Source organism: Lacerta agilis, chromosome 9 (assembly GCF_009819535.1).
Source record: "Lacerta agilis isolate rLacAgi1 chromosome 9, rLacAgi1.pri, whole genome shotgun sequence".
NCBI lineage: Eukaryota > Metazoa > Chordata > Lepidosauria > Squamata > Lacertidae > Lacerta > Lacerta agilis.
In genome coordinates, this window is record NC_046320.1 from 36,546,610 (window position 1) to 36,569,560 (window position 22,951).

The 22,951-nt window shown below is 40.3% G+C and overlaps 1 protein-coding gene across 4 annotated transcripts in view; it reads left to right on the forward strand.

Moving 5' to 3' along the window:
- LRBA (LPS responsive beige-like anchor protein) overlaps positions 1 to 22,951 on the forward strand; it is a 321,418-nt gene that overhangs the window by 23,651 nt on the left and 274,816 nt on the right. For all 4 annotated transcript variants that reach the window (XM_033160146.1, XM_033160148.1, XM_033160147.1 and 1 more), the window contains exons 17-24: positions 10,072 to 11,082; positions 11,810 to 11,985; positions 13,623 to 13,776; positions 14,981 to 15,161; positions 16,568 to 16,698; positions 17,525 to 17,632; positions 19,377 to 19,524; positions 20,671 to 21,115. In XM_033160146.1, the coding sequence (XP_033016037.1) occupies positions 10,072 to 11,082; positions 11,810 to 11,985; positions 13,623 to 13,776; positions 14,981 to 15,161; positions 16,568 to 16,698; positions 17,525 to 17,632; positions 19,377 to 19,524; positions 20,671 to 21,115 (2,354 nt within the window). The remainder of the gene's footprint in view (positions 1 to 10,071; positions 11,083 to 11,809; positions 11,986 to 13,622; positions 13,777 to 14,980; positions 15,162 to 16,567; positions 16,699 to 17,524; positions 17,633 to 19,376; positions 19,525 to 20,670; positions 21,116 to 22,951) is intronic.

Here is a 22,951-nt window from a genome sequence, read left to right on the forward strand (position 1 = left end):
AGTACATGCATATGTTGTTTGGAAGGTATTTGAACCCATCAGCCAGATGGAACCTGGTACTGGGCTTAAAGAGTGATGAGTACACAAATAGGGTGTACAAGATTGCTGAATTGAGATAGTTAATTCACCCAGATCTCAAGTTCATCCTTGCAAGGTATTCCCTGGATGCATTAAGATTTTCAATTAAATGTCTCTATTGATATTCTGAGGACAAAGGGTCTTGAAAATTGATATTTTCCCCCCTTCCTAAAAATATTTAAAATTGGTTACAGATGGTTTTTATTGGATTCAGATAGATCTGCAAAGATATAAGCTATGTGAACAACCGATGTACAATTTTTTATTATTAAAGCATTTCAAAGTACTTGTATTGAGACAATGTTTTCTTATACTTGGTTGCAGGAGTAGCTTTCTTCCATTTTTTTTGTTTGTTTAATACATCCTGATGCAAAGTGCTAATGAATGGGATTAATGCTCTTTATTTCATTTTTGCATCTACCGCTAATTTACAACCCTGCTTCCTGATAAAAGAACTAGCGTGTAAAAGAACGAGTGTTGCAAAATTGGTTAGGTTTTGCAGAGCTACACATCAAGATACATGCAGCTGCTATAAAAAGCCAAAGAAACTCAATTGCAATTTTATTGTCCAGTTTGATAGATTTCCTGCCACCTTTGTAGCAGGGAAGCTGTTTGTCACTGTAGCCCTCTTCTCCAACAGCTACACTACGCTTTATAAGCAGTGATGGCTTTTGTGGCATAATTGCACTACATTGCTTTCTTTTGCTCTCAGGATTTAAAGGTGCACATAATCCTCTTAAAGCTAAATTCCTTTGTGAAGCCTTTTATTTCGTTTCATTTTAAACTGTTTCTTTCCCCCTTGCATCTTCGATACTATTATTATAAGAGATAATTTGGTTTAACCTAAGTTTTTCAGTAGCTGTGTTAACTGTGTTAAATTCTCTAACGGAACTTTAGAGAATGGGCAGTTGCCATATTAATAATAAATATGTATTTTGGGGAGCCTTTAGTGGGTGGTTAATAATAAAGGATGGAGGTACTACTATTTAAAAACAAAAAGTAAAAATGGCAACTTCAGTGTATTTATGTTGTGATATTTACTTTGCTATAATCTATACATTTATGAAGCAACCAAGTTAAAATATATATATTGGAAATGTTGTTTTTTAAAATTTGAGGGTTTTTAAAATTTTGATATATTTTTTTAAAAACTACTTTATTATGGCTGGTCATATGAAGTGTCTACTGGGTTATATTTGTAGACTTCAGCTGTATAGCAATTTGAATAATGTACCAGTGTATTTAAAACACTGCTTCATGATACTTTAATCTGCTTGTGTGATATTTAACTTTCCCCCATATATGTACAGATTTCTTGGAAATTATCCTCCTCCAAAACAGCAAATAGGGGATTTAAATTGCCATAAATTAAAACAAAAAAATAATTTGGGTTTCACTATTTAATACTATGAATAGGCACAATGTTCAGTAAGATGCCAGGTAGTATCACTTTGTAGAACTTACGCCCATTAAATTAGGCTGAATTGTATAGTAGCATGCTTGACTTGCGCAGCCTTGCAGATGCAGACGAAATTCAAAAGAGAAGGTGAGCAAAAATGATTCGTTAGCTAAACTTGATTTATGGGGAATTATTACAGAGTTTAAAGTGCGAAAAGAGGTGGCTATATCACGCAGTGGGCAGCTTTATCCCTCGATTTACTACAAAGGTCACAATGTTTCTGGGGACTGGGATTTCCTCCCTCCTGGTGGTATAACTAGAGGGATAGAGGTATTAGGACTAATCTTCCCATATGTCTTCAGTCTTTAAAATGTTAAGAACAGAACTTACATCCTTGAAAGCTACTCCTGGATTAAACTTTGAGAGAAAATTTAAAAACATTGGAAAAACATAATAGAAGATAGGGGACAACACAGCAGTCCTAAACAGCTGCTCCAATATCTCTTTATCCAACTGCACACTGTATTGTCAATGCACATAGGACACAAATAACACGACACAGTTCTGTGTTACCCCAATGTTGATCTGTGTGAATGGACCAGTTCAAACATAATAGTGAGGCAAACCATGGCTTAGCACAAATGACAAAGTATACAGATTCCTGAACTGATATTCTTCTCCTGGTCTGGTTATTGTGCCACCTGGGGTTAAGCAATGATTTGACAACCATTACTTCCAATTCCAGGCTTGTGGTTTCTCTCACACAAGACAAATCACGAGTTGCAACCAAGGTTTGTTCTTGGTTTCATCTTTTGTTTATTCACATAGGTCCTTACTCACTTTTTAGAGTAAGGGTGTCTTACAACTACATAAAATATCAGTACAGTACAATCACATCTTACATAGGGTTTCCATTCCAAGGGTTCCATGTATACACAAAATTGTGTATACCCAAGTGGGGGGGGGAGAAGTACTCCCAAAGCCTGCTCACTGAGTGGGCGTTGCCAGCAAGCAAGGTGGAGAGCTTAATAGCTCTTTGCATGCTCGATAACCCAAGCAGACTTGGTGCAAAAAATAGCTCTCTGCCTCACTTGAATTTAACTTGTGTAGTTTCAGCCAGCCTGCCTTGAACCATGTATGACTGAAATTGTGCAAGTTAAATGCCCATAAGATGTGATTGTGCTGTATTAAAATCCTTTAAAAACATTTTACATCAGAAGACTAGCCTTTCCAGCATATGATGAAAGCTATACAAAGAAGGTGCCTGACACATCTGTGGGATTGCAGTTCCACAGCTGGCGGGAGTTTTGAGAAGGCATAGGAGCCTGCCCTCTCTTTTTCCAGCATGAGCTGAGCACAAGCCTGGATCCTGCCTGTTAAATGAGTGAGCTGAAATAAGGGAAACAAAATACTTCATTAACTCAAACAAAGACCATAGTCCCACAAATCAGCAGGGAAAATATGAGTATCGAGATCTTAAAGAAAACTGTCAATGTAAGGAACCACTTGATATGGAAGCTTCTTTTCTCGGGTTGTATCCAACTAATCCTTGCACATGTGAGCACAGCAGAATGTCCCCCTCCCTCTCTTTAATCCATGCCCTTCTCAAATCCGCTATGAGGTTCCCCTATCCTGCAGAGCAGATTTTGGACCAGTTCAGGTAGTGGGAGCAAAATTCATTGTGCTTGTAGAAGTTGATCTATGAACAAAAAGTTTGAGACAATCTTCTCATACGAATTTATCTGAGCAGATTATTCTTTAAAGGATAAATAGCATTTATACACACGACTCCTATGCCCAGATTAATTCTTTCTTATGGTGAAATGAAATTATATTGGATGGATAGGATCAGAGCACTGAGGAAAATTGGCCTTCGCCCCACATTTAGTAGAAAATGTATCTGTTTCACACATTACATGCTGCTATTCTAGGATTTGTTCACATGTTGGCTTGCAATCAAATCCAAGATATGCTCTCCACCAATAGGAGCAGGCTTAATTGCTAATGACAGGATCACCAGAGTCTGGCAACATATTTAGCTTTCCTTTTTATTGTCTCCCTTATAATTGTCTTTAACTGCCATTCACTACTATGGGGAAATGACATTGTGCTCAAGTACAACAATGTGTGATGGGGCCTCATACCTACTCCCCACCCTGAGTGTTGTAGCCGGCAAATCAGGCATACCCCAGAAGGCAATTAATTGCTGTCTTTCTGAACAGAGCCACGATGTTAAAGGAAGATGGCACTATGTTTCTGCTGCTCAGCTTGCACCAAAAAACAAAGCAGAGGAATTGGATTCAGGATTGAGAGGATTGTGTCTGAGCATTCCTCTTCAAGGGCTAAAACCAGATTTGTTCCAGGATAACAGGACAGACCAGTCTCGACCAGAATCTGGTTTTGTTAATGGTCTCACTGATGATGGCTATTTCTTCCCCATCTATTTAAGCCATTTGCCAACCTGTTAAAAAACCCTGTTTCCCCACACCTGCCCTGCCCCTCCTTCCTTGACCCTTGACCCACCCCCTCACCTGTTAGCTCACCCATAGCTCACCCAAACCTCCTCTCCTACTCCCTTCACTGCTGTCCCCTCACAGTTCCCCCCAACCCCCAACTCCTTTTAAAAGAGCGGGCAGGTGCTTCAGAGAGCTATTTTGCAAAATGACTCTCTGAAGTATTTCCCCATCTCTGGTAAACAGCTTGCTTGACCCCCCTGCCATCTTTAGTGCTTGCTTAGTCACCTGCCTACCTTCCATTCTGTTGTCATGTTGGAGTTGGTGTGACTGCTTGTTGATGGCCACACAAACTACGGTGTGATGACAACCTTATATTTTTATGTATATCGAAAGATATATTTCCACCCTGTCTTCCCACTGAAGTGCTCAAGGTGGATTGCAAAACCTTTCTTTTGTATTTCTTACTTGAAGCACCACAACCTTGTGTATTTTAAGTAGCCAGCACCCATTTCCTTTCATCTTCCTTATGTATCTATTCTACTTCCTTTTCAAGCTTCAATAGAATCTTTTTCCTGTAGATCAGTGGTGCAGAACCTCTAGCCACTGGACCTTTCCATTTGGCTCACAAGACCATTTTAGCCAAGTCCTGCTCTCTAGACTTAAACCTAATATAATATATAAAGCAGGTGTGGGGCAGATAAAGACATAGGTGGGCTGAAAGGCTTGCAGGCACCATGCACAAAGCACTATATACCTGACTTTGCAAGCCCTGACAATTAGTGCGCCATCAGACCTTGCAGAGCCTGGCTTTGCAGTCCCTGGTGATCTATGCATGGGACTTCACCAGACCTGATGATCAGCTGATTGTAGGATCTTGCAGAGTGCTGTGCACTGGACTTTGCAATAACTAACAAGTCAGCTGATTGCCAGCACTGATGAAGTCCTGTTCATGGTGCTCTGCATGCCCTGTGAGGCTTTGCAAGGCCTACCGGTAATGATCAAACCTTGGCTTAGTTCAGCATGGCATGGCACTGAAAAACATAGGGGCAGGAGCAAAGTTTCTCTATGGGAGACCACAAGTTTCCACAGTTCCAGGAAGCCAGAGTTTGGCTTACTATGATGTAGAAACCAAGTTGCTGTGTGTCCTCAAACCATAGTTTTAAATATTAGTTATAGTACTGTGCTATAACTATGGGGTTTAATTTCTAAACAGTAACCTATGCAAAGCAGTCAATATAGTATAATAATAGTAACAGGAACATTTGGCATGATGGATTAACAATATTTAACTGGATTCTGATTTTCCCATATAGATAAGTTTAAGTACAAGGCGATGGTTCATAAGACAGGGTCGCAGGTGCACCAGTACACACAACTTGTATACATGCAACTAAGAAAATATGAAGGACTGTGGGGAAATTATCTGTCTTCTTAAAATGGGCTCCTTTGCTTCTGAGGGCCATGATTTGCTTTATAACACGAAAAAAATATTACCCACCAACAATGTAATTCACACCTTAAATACGTCAAAATATGGTATGAGTCATAATAGCTAATCTTGTCAATTAAAACATTTTAATGCAATATAAAAAAGTAACTTCGTTTGTGTTTTGACAGTTAAGGTAAATGGCTTGGACTTAATACAGTCTTTTGATCTGTGTTGTAAGAAGCTTGCCAGTATGGGGGCCAAATGATTTGTTATGCTGGGGAAGGTGCCAGAATGTGCAAAGGCTTTTGTGTGTACAGTACCTCTGTTCCTCTTGGACGGATTCATTTCCCTGGGATTGATATCAGCAGGTATTGGTGCCTCCAGTCAAAGTTGATTTGTTTTCTGAATGGTGTAGAGAGTTTCCAGGCCTGAACTGTTAGCGTTGCTCCTAGGAGGGTGGAAAAACAAGTCAATAAAGCTCTCATTAGGATAAAAAATAGCAACATTTGCTGGAATTATGAATAGCTTATTGATGGAGTTTAGCAGCGCAGGAGCTAATTTCCAGTAAACCTTGTTACATACAAAAAAAGTGTTCTGTTGCTTGGCTGAACAGCCAGCCTCCCTTTCTCCTTGAGTCTTGACCTCATTGTACATATGCGATATAAGCATAAGATATGGGGAATAACAAATGTGAAATCTTAATAAATAGCTACTTTTTGATCAATGTGCACTGTAGTTCTAATACAGAATATGTCACCATAACCTTTTTGTACAGTGCATTCTAATCTTCATGTCTAGCAATTAGTGAATGTTGAATGTCAAATTAAGTTAAAATTAATGGCAGAAGGGAATGTTGTATTTATTAGCTTGCAACTGTCTTTAACTAGTAGTGCATAGAGGAGCTTTCCAAATGTTGCAAATGGCTATGGATTAGGCATCAAATGATGGTGAAGATTAATGAATGGCCTTTTAGCTTGCTAATTTAAAGCAATATTTGGTAATTAATTGTGAATTACCAGCTTCACAGTAGCAAACATCTAGAGGGAGATATAAAAAGGCCAGATACAGGTAAATGTGAAACTCTCTTGGCTAACATTACAACTTTCAGATTGTTGTTGCAAGTTTAAAGACTTGTTAAAGATTTGTTAAGACGGAAGTTTTTTTGTGAACTAGAACCCACTGAAGTAGTGGCACCTACTTGTGGTGAAAGCTGGTCCGTCAAAGCTTATGCCACAATACCAGTTTGTTAGGGCAAATACAAGAAAAACATGACTCTCTGAAACTTTGTGTCTGTGGCAATTCATAGAGAAAACTAAAGGTAGTTGAACTTGGAGTACTGACAACTCAAGTCAACTTTTCAGTAGCTGTGTGTGGAGCACTTCACCAGTGGCTTATGTAAGCCCTCTAGATATTACTGGATCACAACTCCCAACAACCTCAGTCAGCATCGCCAGTAGTCAGGAATGGTGGGAGTTAACAACATCTGGACTGGGCCACGTTTCCCCATTCTTGATGTAGGTTCTTTACTAAACATAATATGAACCCTATTTTAATATAGCTCAATGGTAAAGCATAAGCTTTTGTAAGGTCCTTGGTTAGTTGCTCATGAGTAAGCAGGCAAAACTCCAAGTTTTCCTTTAAAAGTTTTATTGTGCATACTATGTGCAGTGCAGAGCTAATAAGTTCATGTCTGTATCAAGTGCCGGCAGAATCCGGGAATGGCCCCTTCCGGTTCTTACCCCAACAAAAGAGTTTCGTTATATGAAAACCCCGCCTACCATCCTTTCGTTTCACCCCTCGACGCCTTTGGGGTGACGGAAATTGTGTGCCTCCTTTATTGCCCCTTGGGCTAGGGGAGTGCAGGGTCTCTCCGGCATCCTCAGAGCCTTGACCTTCCATCCCCTGAGACCCATGCCCCTCCCCGCTGGAAGCCTCACTGCTCCCTCCACTGCCAGAGGAGGTGCTGCTGGTCAGGTAGGGCCGAGGCTCTGTGTAACATCCCGAGAGCCCTTCCACCACCTTGTGCTGTGCCGGGGACATCCCTGCATACAAATGGTCCTTCGTTCACTCCCCTGGAACTTCAAAGTATTGCTGGAAAAGACTCTGGCTTGAAACCTCAGCTGCAGCCAATCAGTGTAAACTCTAAGAAACAAGCTATGGTTCAGGGGCAGAATAACTGGCAACTTCACTTAAAGGATCTTAAATGGCAGGGCAGGGAATATGAGCTCTCAAGAATCACTTCCAGGGGCTCTGCCCTGCCCAACATTCCACACATTTTCCAGCCCTTATTATTCTTGCCCAAGATCACAAGTGAGGCTTTCCCAGCAGATCCTTGAGATCCTATCAGCCTTTTGTGTCTTCTCCATTAGGTGTTCATTACATTACAGAAGCTCCAAGAATGTCTAGGAGAACCTTATAGACAGCACTCACTTTTAAACTATAAGCTGCATGTGTGCACATAGACCGGCAAAATTATAACAAGATGATTCACAGTCTAAGCAATGAAATAAGTCAGAGAAGTTGATTTGTGGAACCTCTACAAGTCAGGATAGACATTCCAATGTTCTGACTTTGTATAAGGCAGCCTATCTGAGAATATCTGGGTCCTGCCCCCCCCCCAATTTATCATGAGTTAGTAAACTACATCCTGTCTTGAGAGCTTTTAATTGAAAAATGGATATAAAATCTCAAAGCCAGATTTTAATCTAATTAGTGATGGACTATTGTCCTCTTTGTCTCCTTTTGTCTCCTTTTGTTAGTATAGTGCATTCTGAAGGGGGGAATCTTACATGCAATATATTTTGCAATGGAATTTGTGGTTTTATAAAAAGAATATATTCTGGCATTTTTTCTGCTACTTGTTATTATTCTGTACACTAGGCAGGCACACTTTCTTATAAGAACCAAGTAAAGAATATGTAATGTGTTACTGAATGAAAAGGTGTCCATGAATATCCTTGACAAAGCTTACTGTCCTGAGACTAGTTTGCCTAAGGGAATATTTAATGCTGTAGATACTAAGTTAGCTGATGGAAAAACTCTGCAGGGCTTAGGGCATCTCTTTGGGAAATGAATCTTAAAAACCTGAGCTATAAATCTTTCAACTCATCACACCTTTGTCGGAATGAATGAAAAATATATTGCTGAGATAGAAAAGATAGAGTGAACTAAATGGAAGAGTATGAATGCATGATAGGAACTAGAAGCAAAATACTGATTTGCTTTCGTTTAACAAACAGCCTTTGCCTTATGTTCAATCAGGGGTGTGGGTATCTACCTAAGAGATTTTACTTTACTTTCACCCCATCTATTTTCTCTGATGTTGGTGATTGAATATGCAATATGAATAACTCAAATTTTTCTCGGGGAAATTATTCATACTACATTGACATTATCATGTCTCCAACATGTCACCTGAATTGTTACTGTAGTGTTATATATAGCACAAAATAACAAATTCATAAAAAATACATGTATGCTTGGTTGATTTTAAGAAAAATACCTTTGTGCTTTAGTATATTCTGAGTACAAGCATCTAATTCTTCTATTTTAATAAGCTATCCACTTACAGTATATACCTCTGTTGTGAGAAATTCAGTGAGTTCAATTCCTGATGTACAGGCACCTCCCCATTTGCGCATGATTGCTGACGTGTGTGCTGTTTTTGGCACCGCAAGGGGGGCGGGGGGGGGGCTTACGCACATCCGCTGCTGCACATGGTGGCCCGGAATGTAACCCCTGCGTAAATGGGGAGTTGCCTGTCGTTATTATCATCTAAAGTCTCTTAACCTCCTTGAATGTAGGCACTTGCCTGGTTTGCCATGTAACTGTATGTTGGTGAGTGAGTGGGGCGGAACAATCCTCTGTACCTTACGCATCTCTCCTTTGCTATAAAGAAACCAAATAGGATGCCAGAGGATGCCCTCTCCTCTGTATCCAGCACAGAAATGCATTTCTCTGCCAGCTTCCAGCAGGCTATTAACTATTATGGACTGATTTACAAGGCTTCCTTTGGCCACCTAGATAGTGCCAATTGTTTAAGACCAATTGTTTAAGAGCACATCTATAGTAAGGAGCCTGCTGATTGTACAGGGATTGTACAGGGTTCCACAGTATAGAATAGTACCTAGCAGTTTCCCTGTTGCTTATGTGATCTCTAGTGTGTGGGCAGTGTGGGTTTGCTGAGATATAATGGCAAGGCAGCCCAGTTCTCCCATTCCATGTGATTGTAACTACAGTCATACCTTGGATCCTGAATGCCTTGGTACTTGAACGTTTTGGTTCCTGAATGCTGCAAACCCGGAAGTGAGTGTTCCTGCAGCCAATCGGAAGCCACGCTTTGGTTTCCGAACGCTTTGAAAGTCGAATGGACTTGCAGAACGGATTCCGTTCGACTTCCAAGGTATGACTGTATGCAATTTAAATGACTGTGTTTATGTGTAAAGGTTGTCCTGAATATTGAAATGGGTTCTAGATTTAAAGTCTGTGTCAATAACATATCAAAAAGTCAATAACATTTAATGATTCAATCTGTATTAATACTATAAGGGTCGGCACTCGGTTATCTTGCATTATGCGGTGATAATTACATATATTTAAGATCACTCTGCAAAGTTGTAGACCTATCCATGGGGGGGGCACTTCATAGCAGAATTTGTAGGAAACGTAAGTTTTAAACATTTACAGAATTGAAATCATTATTTTCAAAGGTAACTTTTGAAATACACAAAGAGAGCCTTTCTCAAATGTTCAGGGAATACCAAGAAAAAGGAGATGAAGACTCTGGTGCTGGTCCATCAACTCTAATTAGAAGTATCTCGGGGACCAGCAGGGAGGCTGAAGTTACAGGAAGGCATCAGCATCTGGAAATAAAAGAAGCTGGTACTTCTGCAAATGATGTTGGAAATGACAATATAGAAAACAGTACTCTGAACGCTGAAGGTAGACCACATGATTTTGAAAAACAAGCTAACTCAGAAGTGAACAAAGAAAAGCAAACAGAAGGAGAAAATGGTTGGAGTACCCCTGATCTAAGTAAAGCACCTTGCTTAGAACTTCCCCTAAAGGTTGAAGCAATAAAGCAAGATTCAGAAGCTGCTTCTGAAACCATTGAAGCAAATCATCAGGAAGCTACAGTAGCTGCCATTGCACAATCCCCTTCACAAAATGTTGAAGGAGACACACTTGAAAGCCCAGAAATATTAGAAAAACTAACACCAGAAGTGGAGGAGGAAGAGGAAGAAGATTTTGTTGATTTAAAAGAGGAAAGCAGTCTACCTTTTACCTCAGAGGAATGTGCTCCTAAACTCAGTGAAGATCATACCTTGTCTGGAAGCCAGGTAACACCAGCAATACAGCAGAATACTGCTACACTGGAAGAACCAGTTCCAGTTGCTTTAGAACCCAAAGTTGCTCATGCATCTGTGGAAACAGGACAAGAGTCAGATGCTTTGCCAGAAACCAGTGCTTCTGAAATTAGCGATACGAAAGCTCAACCAAATGCAGATATTACAGAGAAGGCAGATGAAGACAATACTGATAACCTTCAAACCAAAACAACGGTAGATGATATGCAGCCACATATTTCAGAAACGGTGGTGGTTTCAGACAAGAAAATAGCAAAGCTTGACGTTTCCAGTGTGGCATCAGATACTGAAAGATTAGAGTTAAAGTCCAGCGCCAGCCTGGAAGTAAATCAACCTCTTCATTCCCTCCCTGAGGTAGGTTCTGCACCTCAGTTACTTCATCTAAAACTGTTAAGTATATTGCAGGATTTTAAGGTGTTTGATAAATTTACGTAACATTTTTTTTTTTAAAAAAAGACCGAAGTTCTCTTCTCAGGTATGTACTTCATAATGATGACCAATACTTAGCTGAAAAGGAGTTGGTCTAACCCTATAGAGCTGTAAAAATAAATTTGATCATTGACTACAAATACTGAGAACAAGGTATCACGTCAGAGTCTCTACATAACATCATTTTTAATCAGTTAAACAAAATTGACTTAAGATGTGCATCACTCTCTCATTATACTTTTAGCATCCAGGCCAGTGATGCTTACTGATTTAATATTTAAATAGTGATGGACTTAAGTGCTTCCCTCCTGCAGAGACATCTTCCAATGGATAACCATCATCCTACACCATACTTCCTCAAAGGAGGGAGATCACAGTCAGCAGCAATATATTCACCCTATGTGGTAAGGTGTAACAGCTGCTGCTTATTCTTGTCTTGGCTGGCAGAAATGGTGGTACAGTTGCTCTGTAGTGTGTAGACTCGATATAAACTAGTTGCCATTTTTGACTTATTAAATGTAGTTCCCACTTTGTAGAATTAGTTACACATAATTTTACATTTTAGCGCTATACAAACTTTAGTTCTGAGGTCTTCTGGAATATTTCAGTTTGAACTTTTAACATAATGTTTACATATATTTTATTTCTGTAGACATCGAGACAGCAAGATGCATCAGGCCAAGGCACAGGAGCTGTCTCTGATGGACAGAGAAGGGATTCTAGGTCTACCATGTTTCGTATTCCTGAATTCCGATGGTCACAAATGCATCAACGCTTACTCACAGACCTACTGTTTTCAATAGAAACAGATGTACAGATGTGGAGAAGGTAATATGTTTTATCTGAAATCTTAGGCATTAGATTCCTCAGCATAATGATCTCTGCTAATTATAGAAATAGGACAGGCTATGGGTGGTGCTGTGGGTTAAACCACTGATCCTAAGGCTTGCTGATTGTTGGCGGTTTGAATCCACGCGATGGGGTGAGGTCCCATTGTTCGGCCCCAGCTCCTGCCAACCTAACAGTTCGAAAGCACGTCAAAGTGCAAGTAGATAAATATGTACCGCTCCGGCAGGAAGGTAAATGGCATTTCCATGTGCTGCTCTGGTTTCGCCAGAAGTGGCTTAGTCATGCTGGCCACATGACCCGGTTTGTCTGCGGACAAACGTCGGCTCCCTTGGCCAGTAAAGCGAGATTAGTGCCACAACCCCAGAGTCGTTTGCGACTGGACCTAATGGTCAGGGGTCCCTTATCTTTTTTTTTTTTTTACATTTTGAATTGTTAAACTGTAAAATAAAACCGCAGAGAATATTATTCTCAGTAAACTCTTATTTATGTGCATGCCCCAGTCATTTGGGCTGTGAGCAGATAATAGTTGATTGATCACCTGACTTTTAATTTATTATAGTTAAATAAATGTGCATATTACACATTCTGAAGTATAGATTATCCCATCTCAGTGCTGCAGGTGCTTGGCTTAGTTGACGTTTGCCTTCTATGCAACCTTCATAACTGCAGGGACTTCAACTTCACAAGCTGTCTTGCAAGGAGAAAGGAATCCTTTTACTTAGGATGTGGGTGTGAGCGTGTTTTTGGAAGGGGGGAGGATTAATGCAACTCCCCCCCTCCACAGTTTAGCAAACACAGTAGCACTTATGCTGCCATTGTTTTCTTCCTTGATCAATTAAGAATAATATTGAATGTTGGGTTGAGCTGCTACTACAAAGAAGATCAGAGTCAGCCCAGGATATGTCCCATGCTGTATGAAGAGTGCTATTTAAATGGTGCCATCTATAATATTTGGGAAGGGGGAAATTGTGCACTATAGACTCTGGGAGCATAATTGTCTAATCTCATCTTGTCTGTTGTCCCATTATTTAAATATAAGCCAGTGTTTGGTAAGATATAAAATGCGTAGAGTTTTTGTACTAGCATATACAATATAGGTGATGTGAGGAAGCGATGATAGAGGCCAATGCCATGGGAGGAAGCTAATGTGTTTAAGTTGTTGAAACAGGATTTTTAAAAAATGTTTTATATCTTTACAATCATTTTTTGCTTAAAAAGGGAAGCTTGTGAGTTCTTCGTAAGATACCAGTTTCCTCTTAAGAGACTTGAGTTCAGATCTAGTTTATATCTCAAGGGAAACTTCTTTGATGATTTATACAGTGTCCTTTGCTGCAGTAGATAATCAGACTTCATAATAATAAATAATTATTCACCACACACTTAGACACAGTTGCCAGTCTGTGTTCTGGAGAGGATTAGAAGCATAAGGAAAGGGCATTTTCAGGTCAAGAAGAAGGTGCATTGACAGTTTAGGATCCTGGTGTGTAGTTCCTGGCTATAGGATAGATTTCTGCTGGTATATGACTAAAAAATAATGACAAATAAATACTTCATAAAAGTGCAACTGAAATTGCATGCATCCTGCATTTTTATACTGTGTTTTTCATTTTGATCAGCCACTCTGCCAAGACTGTGATGGACTTCGTCAATAGCAGTGATAATGTCATCTTTGTACATAACACAATTCATCTCATCTCTCAAGTGATGGATAATATGATTATGGCTTGTGGTGGCATATTACCTTTGCTTTCTGCTGCTACATCTGCTACCGTAAGAAATTCACTTTCTAATGTAGAAGTGGTGACTTGTGGGAGGATGCTTCACCATGTGCTTTGAATTATAGTACACTAACTACCATGTTGAGACTGAGCTAAGAATGAGGAAGGGGAGCTGGTCTGTGGGGCGGCACAGGGCAACTTGGCTGCGTGGTGTTGACCGCAATCTACTCCTCTTTGGTACTGGACAAGATGGCTTAGTAAGAAGATCTCCATCTGGTCCTTCTAACCTATTTAGTGGTCAGTACCACCACCACCCTGCCAGTTTGCTACTATGCCTTCCCTGCTGCCCATCACCCTTTTGCTTAGTGTTTTGGCGCTGCTTACTATCTGCACAGCTGTTGGATGCTCATGTCTGTTCAAGGAAGGAATTTTGGTCTGGAGTACCAGCCAGTAATTGGTGGCCTGTTCCCCTCCCCATGTTTCCCTCCTTTTGTGAAAGTGCTACAACCATTTTTGCTTTGACCAGAGACTATGCCTTAGGGGGGGAGATGGTTTGGGGCACCTCAAAATTACCCTGGTGGACCTCCTTAGGAGGTCCCAGCGGTTTGGGAACCCTGATTAAGCTAGTAGCTTACATAGTTCTGCCATCGCTGGGAAAGATCCTCTCTATATTTCTACCCTATCTTTTCAGAGAAAGTCTGGTGCATTTGGCTTAGCTCACATGTAATGCTAAACTACAGTTCAGGTCAGAGTGAATCTCACTGGCTCCCTTTCATGGCAAGCTATAGCTTACCATTACATCCAAACAGAAAACCCGTGTCTGTTGGGTGTAATGGTGCTTGCCTTGTGCTTGCCTTTCAAACCAAAATTACAAACCATGCATGCCCAATGTCATAATTTTGACCATTGTGTTTATTTTCCTATTTCTTACCTTTGTCTCCACATTCAAATTACTAGCCCCCCCCCCCCCCAAAGACAGGCCTCCATGCTAGTCACTTGAGGTAAAGGGTGAACTCTTCATTTTAAAATACTTCTGCCTGATCCTCTGGAGGTCAGTGACTAAACAAGTGGTTGTTTTCAAATTTGTGTTAATTGGATTTGTCCACTCCTCATATCCCCACCTTGTTAGATTCCTGGTCAAGTGACACGAGAAAATTCAAGAGGCCACTTCCAGTATCAACACACACCAAATAATAGTGATGATGCCTAATTAATGTATAGAAATAAAAGCTGTTCTTTAATGTTCCACTATGCAGCATGAATTGGAAAACATTGAGCCAACTCAAGGACTATCCATAGAAGCTTCTGTAGCATTCCTGCAAAGATTAATTAGCCTTGTGGATGTGTTAATATTTGCAAGCTCCCTTGGATTTACAGAAATAGAGTCGGAGAAAAATATGTCATCTGGTGGAATTTTACGACAGTGTCTTCGGCTTGGTAAGCAGATAACTGCTAAGCATCAAAATGCATTTTGTTGAGTAGGGTTTTTTATGAGAACTCATTCTGTGTGCTACTTGAGGTAGACTCGGATTTAGTATGAAATAATATAAAACATCCTAAGAACAACGAGGTATTTTTTAAGGCTAGAATTATACTGAAGGGATAGCTCAGTTGGAAAGCATGAGACTCTTATGCTCAGGGTCATGGGTTCAAGTCCATGTTGGGCAAAAAGAAGGGAACATGAGTGTCATCTAGTCCACCCCCTGCAATGTAGGAAACTTTTGCCCAACATGGGATTCGAATTCACAACCCTGAGATTAAAGTCATGCTCTACCAACTGAGCTGTCACCAGCATAAGTAAGATTGGTTGAACTTCCCAATTGTTTGCCTTCAGGTCATTTCCTGTGACTAAGGACAAATTAGGTGGAAGTTAAGTCATCCTAAGAGTTTGCATGTATTTCAGGCTGATATCTTTAAGGATGGAGCAATCTAACAGCAACAACAAAAGAAATAAGGATGTATAAACTTTGATCCTAAACCTTTGTACTAATATACCTGGCTTAGATTAATTTTGCAACTAATAACCTGACTTTCATTGTATAGCTGATATTGAAAAAATGCCGAAATCTAGTTCTTGAGATACTGGCTTAGAGTAGAGACCTCTCATGTTACCCTTGCAGTATCATTATATAATTGGATGGACCCAGAGTTGCCCTTCTGTGAATGGAAGGATTCCTTCAATTTGTAAATGGGACTGAGCTCCACCAGATGCTCCTGTTGGAGGAAAAATGCAGGAAACATTATTTTTGCTGGTTTCCCCCGTTTCTTCTGCTGTCTGCATGCTGTTGCTCACAATGTTCCACAGCTTTTCAGGTAGCTGCTTGTGGGGGAGAAATTATGGGATATTGCTTTTTGCCCTCTTCTAGCAAGAGTTATCCTATGACCTGATCTCTGCTTATGGCAGGCATGGCCAAACTTGGCCCTCCAGATGTTTTGGGACTACAATTCCCATCATCCCTGACCACTGGTTCTGTTAGCTAGGAATGATGGGAGTTGTATTGCAAAAACATCTGGAGGGCCAAATTTGGCCATGCCTGACCTCTGGGGAAGTCTGGATCCAACCCAATGTAGGTGAAATTACAGCCTTGTGAAACTTTTCATCACCTCACAAGTAATAAAGCAATGCCAGAATTTTTTAATGTAATATTTCTTAAACTTTGTTGGATTCTTGAATAGAAGCAAACAGAACTGTACTCATTATGAGCTGTAACTTTCCCCCCCCCCCAAAAGGGTTTGTTTATATATTAGTACTGGAAAAATTGAAACTCATCTTTCTGCAGCAGTAGGCATGCAGATTCAGCAGTGTTTATACTTTAGACTTGCTATGTATCCTTTCATTTCAGTATGTGCTGTGGCAGTCAGAAATTGCCTGGAATGTCAGCAGCAACAGGCACTAATGAAGCCTAGTGGAGAAAATGTTAAGTGTCAGAAAACAGTACAAAGCCTGATAGCAGCAGGAAGGTCTGGAGCAAAGGCAAGTATCTTCTGACATTAAACGTAGGCAGATGTTGATACTGTTATCTCTGTGACCTGATGGATAAGTCTCTGGAGCTTTCTTATGGCACTGTAGTCATTACAGAGGAAAACAGGGCATTTGAATAACATGAGCATTTATTTTAAGTTGTATATATAAGTTGTTTAACTTACGAATGCAGTTGCTTGGGAGAGGGGATGTGAAGAGGGAACAAAAGATCTGTCCTAAATGTTTCTAGATTCCTTACCCAGTTTTCTTTCCTTGGTACAATCTTGAGTATCTGTCATTGTACTTGATTTGTGTGTAATGCCGGTCCCTAGGGGCCCCTCCGGACTGATGGGATTTTTGTGGGCGTTTCTGCAACATGTCATTGATGCCATAATGCTGCATTAGTGGTGGATTTATACTGGACCATCCGCACATCATTCCACTTTTATTAGGTGTTCTGCAATTCTTTCCCAGTGTTATTGCATTATTGCCATCTGGAGAGGCAGTGTTGCACTATAGTACAAAACAACAACCCCCCCCCCTAAAAAATTGTGATATAAAAAGTTACAGGATAACAGAAGGAAGTTATGAGACACAAACAAATTAGAAACGAAGCAACATGTCCACCTTGAAACATTTGCAATCGCAAACTATTGAAATCATGATTATATGTAACCAGCCCAAGTACTGTCCTCGTTAGCACAAATAATCATGATTGCACAACATAAAAGGAAGTCTGGAGGGACCCTCGGTAACGGTGGTTTTTGTAATGTTGTGGAAATGATAGCTTTGTGCTTTTCAAAACAAAATAATACACAAACTCTTTTATTCTAAACAGAGCCCAGTTGATATTGTGACTGGAGGGATTTCTCCAATAAGGGATATTGACAGACTCCTACAGGATATGGATATTAACCGACTGCGAGCAGTGGTATTCAGAGATATAGTGAGTTAGCAATTTTCTCCTACTTACTGGGTTTATTTTGGCAGCCTGATTTTTTGAGCCAATGTCCTTATGCAGTTTCCTGTGGTGTTAAAATCTAATGGAGTGTCTAAGACAACCATAAAACTCTGTGGGAATAGCAGAACAAGAATTTGGGGTCAGGATGAAAGGCTTAAGTTTTCCATAAAGTGCTGTCCCTGCAGGTGGTTTCGACTTCATATATACTGTGTCCTTTCCCTAGTTCCTGGAATGTGAATTTTCCAGTGTATTGCTTTTATTCTTGCAGACAGCATGTGTAATCTGTGTCCATGCTCCATTCCCAATTCTAGATTGTTAAATTACTTGACTCAAAATTTGCTTCCGGGGTAAATGCTGGTTCTTGCTTGTAGTGCTGCACCATTTTATATCGTTGAAGCATTTGGAAAAACGGGAGTGTGGATCAGCCTTCTGGTGAGATCCAAAAAATATCACCTGGAAAAAAGGATAGAATAGTCTTGCTGAGGAAGGATGAATCTGTTAAACAGTCTCCCAGGTGGAAGACTGAACAACCTGGGCATATGATGTGCACTTAGTTATAGGAATAAATTATCATGAATTTTTTTTAAGGGATTTCATGAAGGGCTGAGTTGAATATCATAATAAAAGGCTCAGATTATGAGGTTTCATGGGTCATCCTGGATTATCAACCAAGGGTTAAAACAATGTCACAAAGTTGTCTCTGTCAATCAAATCTTATTTTTATTAAGGTGATCATAGCCTTGTTATTAAAAAAGCAAAGAAAAAAGGAGTACTTGGTTTGATCATAACAGGATATGCTGCAGGGTGGAATCCATTCATTAATGAGGACAAATTGATAGCTGCATCATATGTTGTCTATGTTAGATACTGCATTGAGTTCTGGGATTTGATTATAAATATAACCAATTCCTGCATAACTGGCATGAACTGGGATCAGTTCTGGCTTCGCCATAAGGTGAATGACATTTATTCCTCAGAGGAAAGCCAAGTCACACATGTTGTTCTGAGGGATGTACAGAGTTCTAGTTGAATAGAGTTTCTCAGTAACTGCGTCTAACAATATTTTAAACATATAGTTTGCTTTTTTCTATCTTTATTTCTTACAATATTTTTTATATGTTAGACCAGCGTTCCCCAACTTGATGACCTCTAGAATTTGCTGGACTACAGCATCCAGCCAGCATGGCCAGTGATCAGGGATGATAGGCATTGTAGTCCAACAACATCTGAAGGTACCATGTTGGGTAAACTCAGTGAGATAATCTCCATTATGAAGTAGGGTCTGCAGAATGTGGCAGAAGAACTTAAGCACTCAACAGATGATTACAGTTTTGGTTGGTCCATTGAGTTGTTTTTAAATCTCAGTGCAAGCAGAAATCTAGCACAATATAGGGAAGACTGGGGTAGATTTTTTTCTCCCTTGTGTACTAGTTTCTTAATGCGAGAAATTCCATGTATGCAAAAGTGAGAGCTGAAGTAAGCATTCTATGCTACTAGCTCAGAATCCTTCTGCTTAATATGCCCATGTAGATGAAGCTTTGAGTGTTAGTAATTAAGAGGTTTTACTGCTGTCAAATGATGATGATTTATACATAATCTACAATGACATCGTAACTGCTTCTAGTGCTTCACTTAAAGAAATAACTTAAAGAAATAAGTTTGTAGCAGGTGATAGCATAATATTCGGAATAGAATGGAATTTGATAGGCTGTATTCATTACTTGTACAGGAGGACAGCAAACAGGCACAATTCTTGGCTTTGGCAGTAGTATATTTCATCTCCGTCCTCATGGTATCGAAATATAGAGACATATTGGAACCTCAGGATGAACGTAGGCGGCCTCAGTCTGTTCAGTCGCTCAAGCCTACAACAACAGGTTAGTGACAATTCAGGCTTTTAAGACTAGGTGTGGAGGTGCTTCCAAATGCAAATGGCTAAAATGCCATATCAGCAGGCTTACATATTTTACTGAATTGTGTTTTCTGCTGTGTTTTATTCTGTTATTTTGGCATGTCTGCCCACCTATACCCTTCCAGCCCTGCATGTGCCCAAGTGAGTGTGTGAATGCTCCTCTTAAGGGCTCCGACACACAACACATGCTGATACCTCCTGCTTCATTGGTATGACTAGCACAACAGACGTCCCCTTGATTTTGAGTAAATGTGGTTGGAATGAAGGTTTAAACCAGCGGTCAGCAACCTTATTTAGCCATGTGCCTGTCCACCGTCCCTCAGACCTTGTGGGGGGCCGGACTATTTTTTTTGGGGGGGGGGAATGAATGAATTCCTATGCCTCACAAATAACCCAAAGATGCATTTTTAAAGAAAAGGACACATTCTACTCATGTAAAAACATGCTGATTCCCGGACCATCTGTGGGCTGGATTGAGAAGGCGCTTGGGCCGCATCCGGCCCCCGGGCCTTAGGTTGCCTACCCCTAGTGTAAACTACTGTTTCTCTCTGTGGTATCTCCTTTTTTGAAACCTCTTTTCATTATAAACTTACGTTTGTTGAGAAATGTATTGCTGGAATTTTATATTCATTAATACTGTTGTTGTTGTTGTTCAGTCGTGTCCAACTCTCCGTGACCCCATGGGCCAGAGCACGCCAGGCACCTCTATCCTCCACTGCCTCCCGCAGTTTGGCCAAACTCATGCCAGTCGCTTCGAGAACACTGTCCAACCATCTCATCCTCTGTCGTCCCCTTCTCCTTGTGCCCCCCATCTTTCCCAACATCGGGGTCTTTTCTAGGGAGTCTTCTCTTCTCATGAGGTGGCCAAAGTATTGGAGCCTCAACTTCAGGATCTGCCCTTCCAGTGAGCACTCAGGGCTGATTTCTTTAAGGATGGATATGTTTGATATTTTTGCAGTCCATGGGACTCTCAAGAGTCTCCTCCAGCTCCATAATTCAAAATACTGTACTTTTAAATAATAAAATTAATACTGTACTTTTAAATAATAAAAGTTTTCGGGCTCCTTATTGTAAACTTCTGGTGACAATTTCCTTCTGTGTATCTTTCAAGATGCAGAAAACCCACCTGCAGCTACTCCCGCTGTGGCTCCCCTACCTGCCGAGGAGTTGGAAAGTGTTGCGTCTGTGCAAAGAAGAGATTCAGGTATTGAGGAGGAAGCACATTCCGGATTAGACCACAATTCTGAAGCTGCTACAGAAGCAGAAATACAAAGTGTCATTGCAGGCCCAGATGCAATCAGTGAAGTACTGTGTACGCTTTCTTCAGAAGTCAATAAATCTCAAAGCAGAAGTGAAGTGCAGACTGAGATGGACACTAAAACTGCATCCTCTGTGCAAACAGCGAAAAATGTCAATGTGAAAGATATCCTAAGAAGTTTGGTCAGTGCTCCTGCAGATGGGGCCACAGTTGACCCTGCAGTTCTTCCACCAGCTTTTCTTGGAGTCCTTGGGGAAGGTGCTGCCGAACAGCCTGTACAGTTTCGATCCTTTGACAGGTAAGAAATATTGCATTTAAAATCTATTTTACTTAAAACTCTGCACAATATAAGATTTTTTATTTTATTTTTAATAATCTGGTGTCGTGATAGCAGCATAAGCATTGTTTGGGACTGTTTGCTTCAGAGTCTCTGCAAATAATTTTACACAATTCTGTAGAAAAAAAATTGAAATAAAATGCAGATAATTCTAAACTAAAACAATATGTCAGATATTTTCAGGGGACTGATTTCATTCTAGCATCCAATTTTACTTAACATTATACTTAATATGCTTTAATTGCAATCCTGAACCAATCCTATAATTTTAATAATGCAAAGCTCAACTGTTGATTTTGAGATTTTGAACCTGCATGTTACAATCTAATGAAAATTTACCTATTTAGGGTTGCATCCAAATTGTACTCAGGGTAGATCCCATTGAAAGTAGTGGGCTTAAGAAAGTCATTTCCTTTCATTTCATTGGATGTATAAAAGATATTGCCAAATCAACAATTAGGAAACTGGAGTGGGAAATACTAGTTTATTATATGAAGGGCTGAGCTTTTTATTATTTTGTTCCAGACAAGTGATTTTATTTTATTTTATACCAAATATATTTGGTAAATATATTTTTTACCAAAATAAATTTAGGGAGCCAATAAAAGGAAAGTCTCAGTCCAATGGAATTTAAAAATTACAACTAAATATGTATATGGTTTGTATTTTAAAGGGATAAGATAACACACAGTAGATAGAGTGGTTTTTGGCTGCCAGTGATGTGGAGTACAAGAAGGCAAGTTCTAGAACTCTACTGATTCTTTATTATAAGGCTTATGGCTCATCTCCACATTTTTCTCAGATGGTTAGAACACTGGTAGTGTAAAGTAGAGTTTGATGTGGTTAGCAGAGAAGCACTGCCAAGAGCAGAAACTTAACAGCGATTTTGCACTTTCCTGTTACTTGGGGGGAATAAATTGTAACTGCAAAGTGTCAAGTTTTATTCAAGGGATATATACTCTGCCTACGGCCATAAGGCAGCTTACCGAAGTAAAATAAAAAAAGATACTACAAATAAACAGTAATGTTGTGTGCACTCCAGTTGACAAGAGCCTAGGTGTTCCAGTGTTCACCTAGGATTTAGCTTCCTTGGAATGAAGGTCAGTGGAGACTGGGGTGTCTTTAGGACATACGGTTTTATTTGCACATGTATGCAACTGAACACAGAGCTCATAACATTAACACTCCAACAGGTCTTGCTTCCCCATTAATTTCTAGGGACTCCTTCCCTTAAAAGCCATAAGCTTTGGATTCAGCCTGCAGAGAATGTCAAGGCACTCTGTGTCTCCAGCTTCCAGCCCAGTCAAAAGCTCACAGAAGCAGCCCCCTGCCCCAGGCCTATTGTTCTCCTTCATAGGATTATGTGGGATCCAAGGTGCACCGCCTCCCTCCTCCTTATGTGTCTATGGCAACATGGCTCATTCTTGGAAATGCTGTTGGGGGTACTTAACTGGCCAGCTAAAGCAGTTCTCTACTTTGACCAGTTCAGCAGGTTCCTTTAACTACAGACTTCCAAATCCTAGAACAATGGCACTGGCTGCTAGCCTCCTTCTCCTTAGTGTTATTGTTGGCTTTGTAGAATTCAGCAGGGAGGAAAATGGGAAACTAGAATTAATTTGGTCTGCCTATTACTGGCTCTGGCTCCACCTCCAATTGCCCCCCTTGCCTGCTACTTTTTATCAGCCTCTATGGTCCCGAGCCTCCACTTAGTTCAAGATGGCATCATGGTATAGCCATCCCATACAGTGTAATCAGTTTTCTACCACATGCCTTATGCTGCAGCTGTCTGTGTCTCCC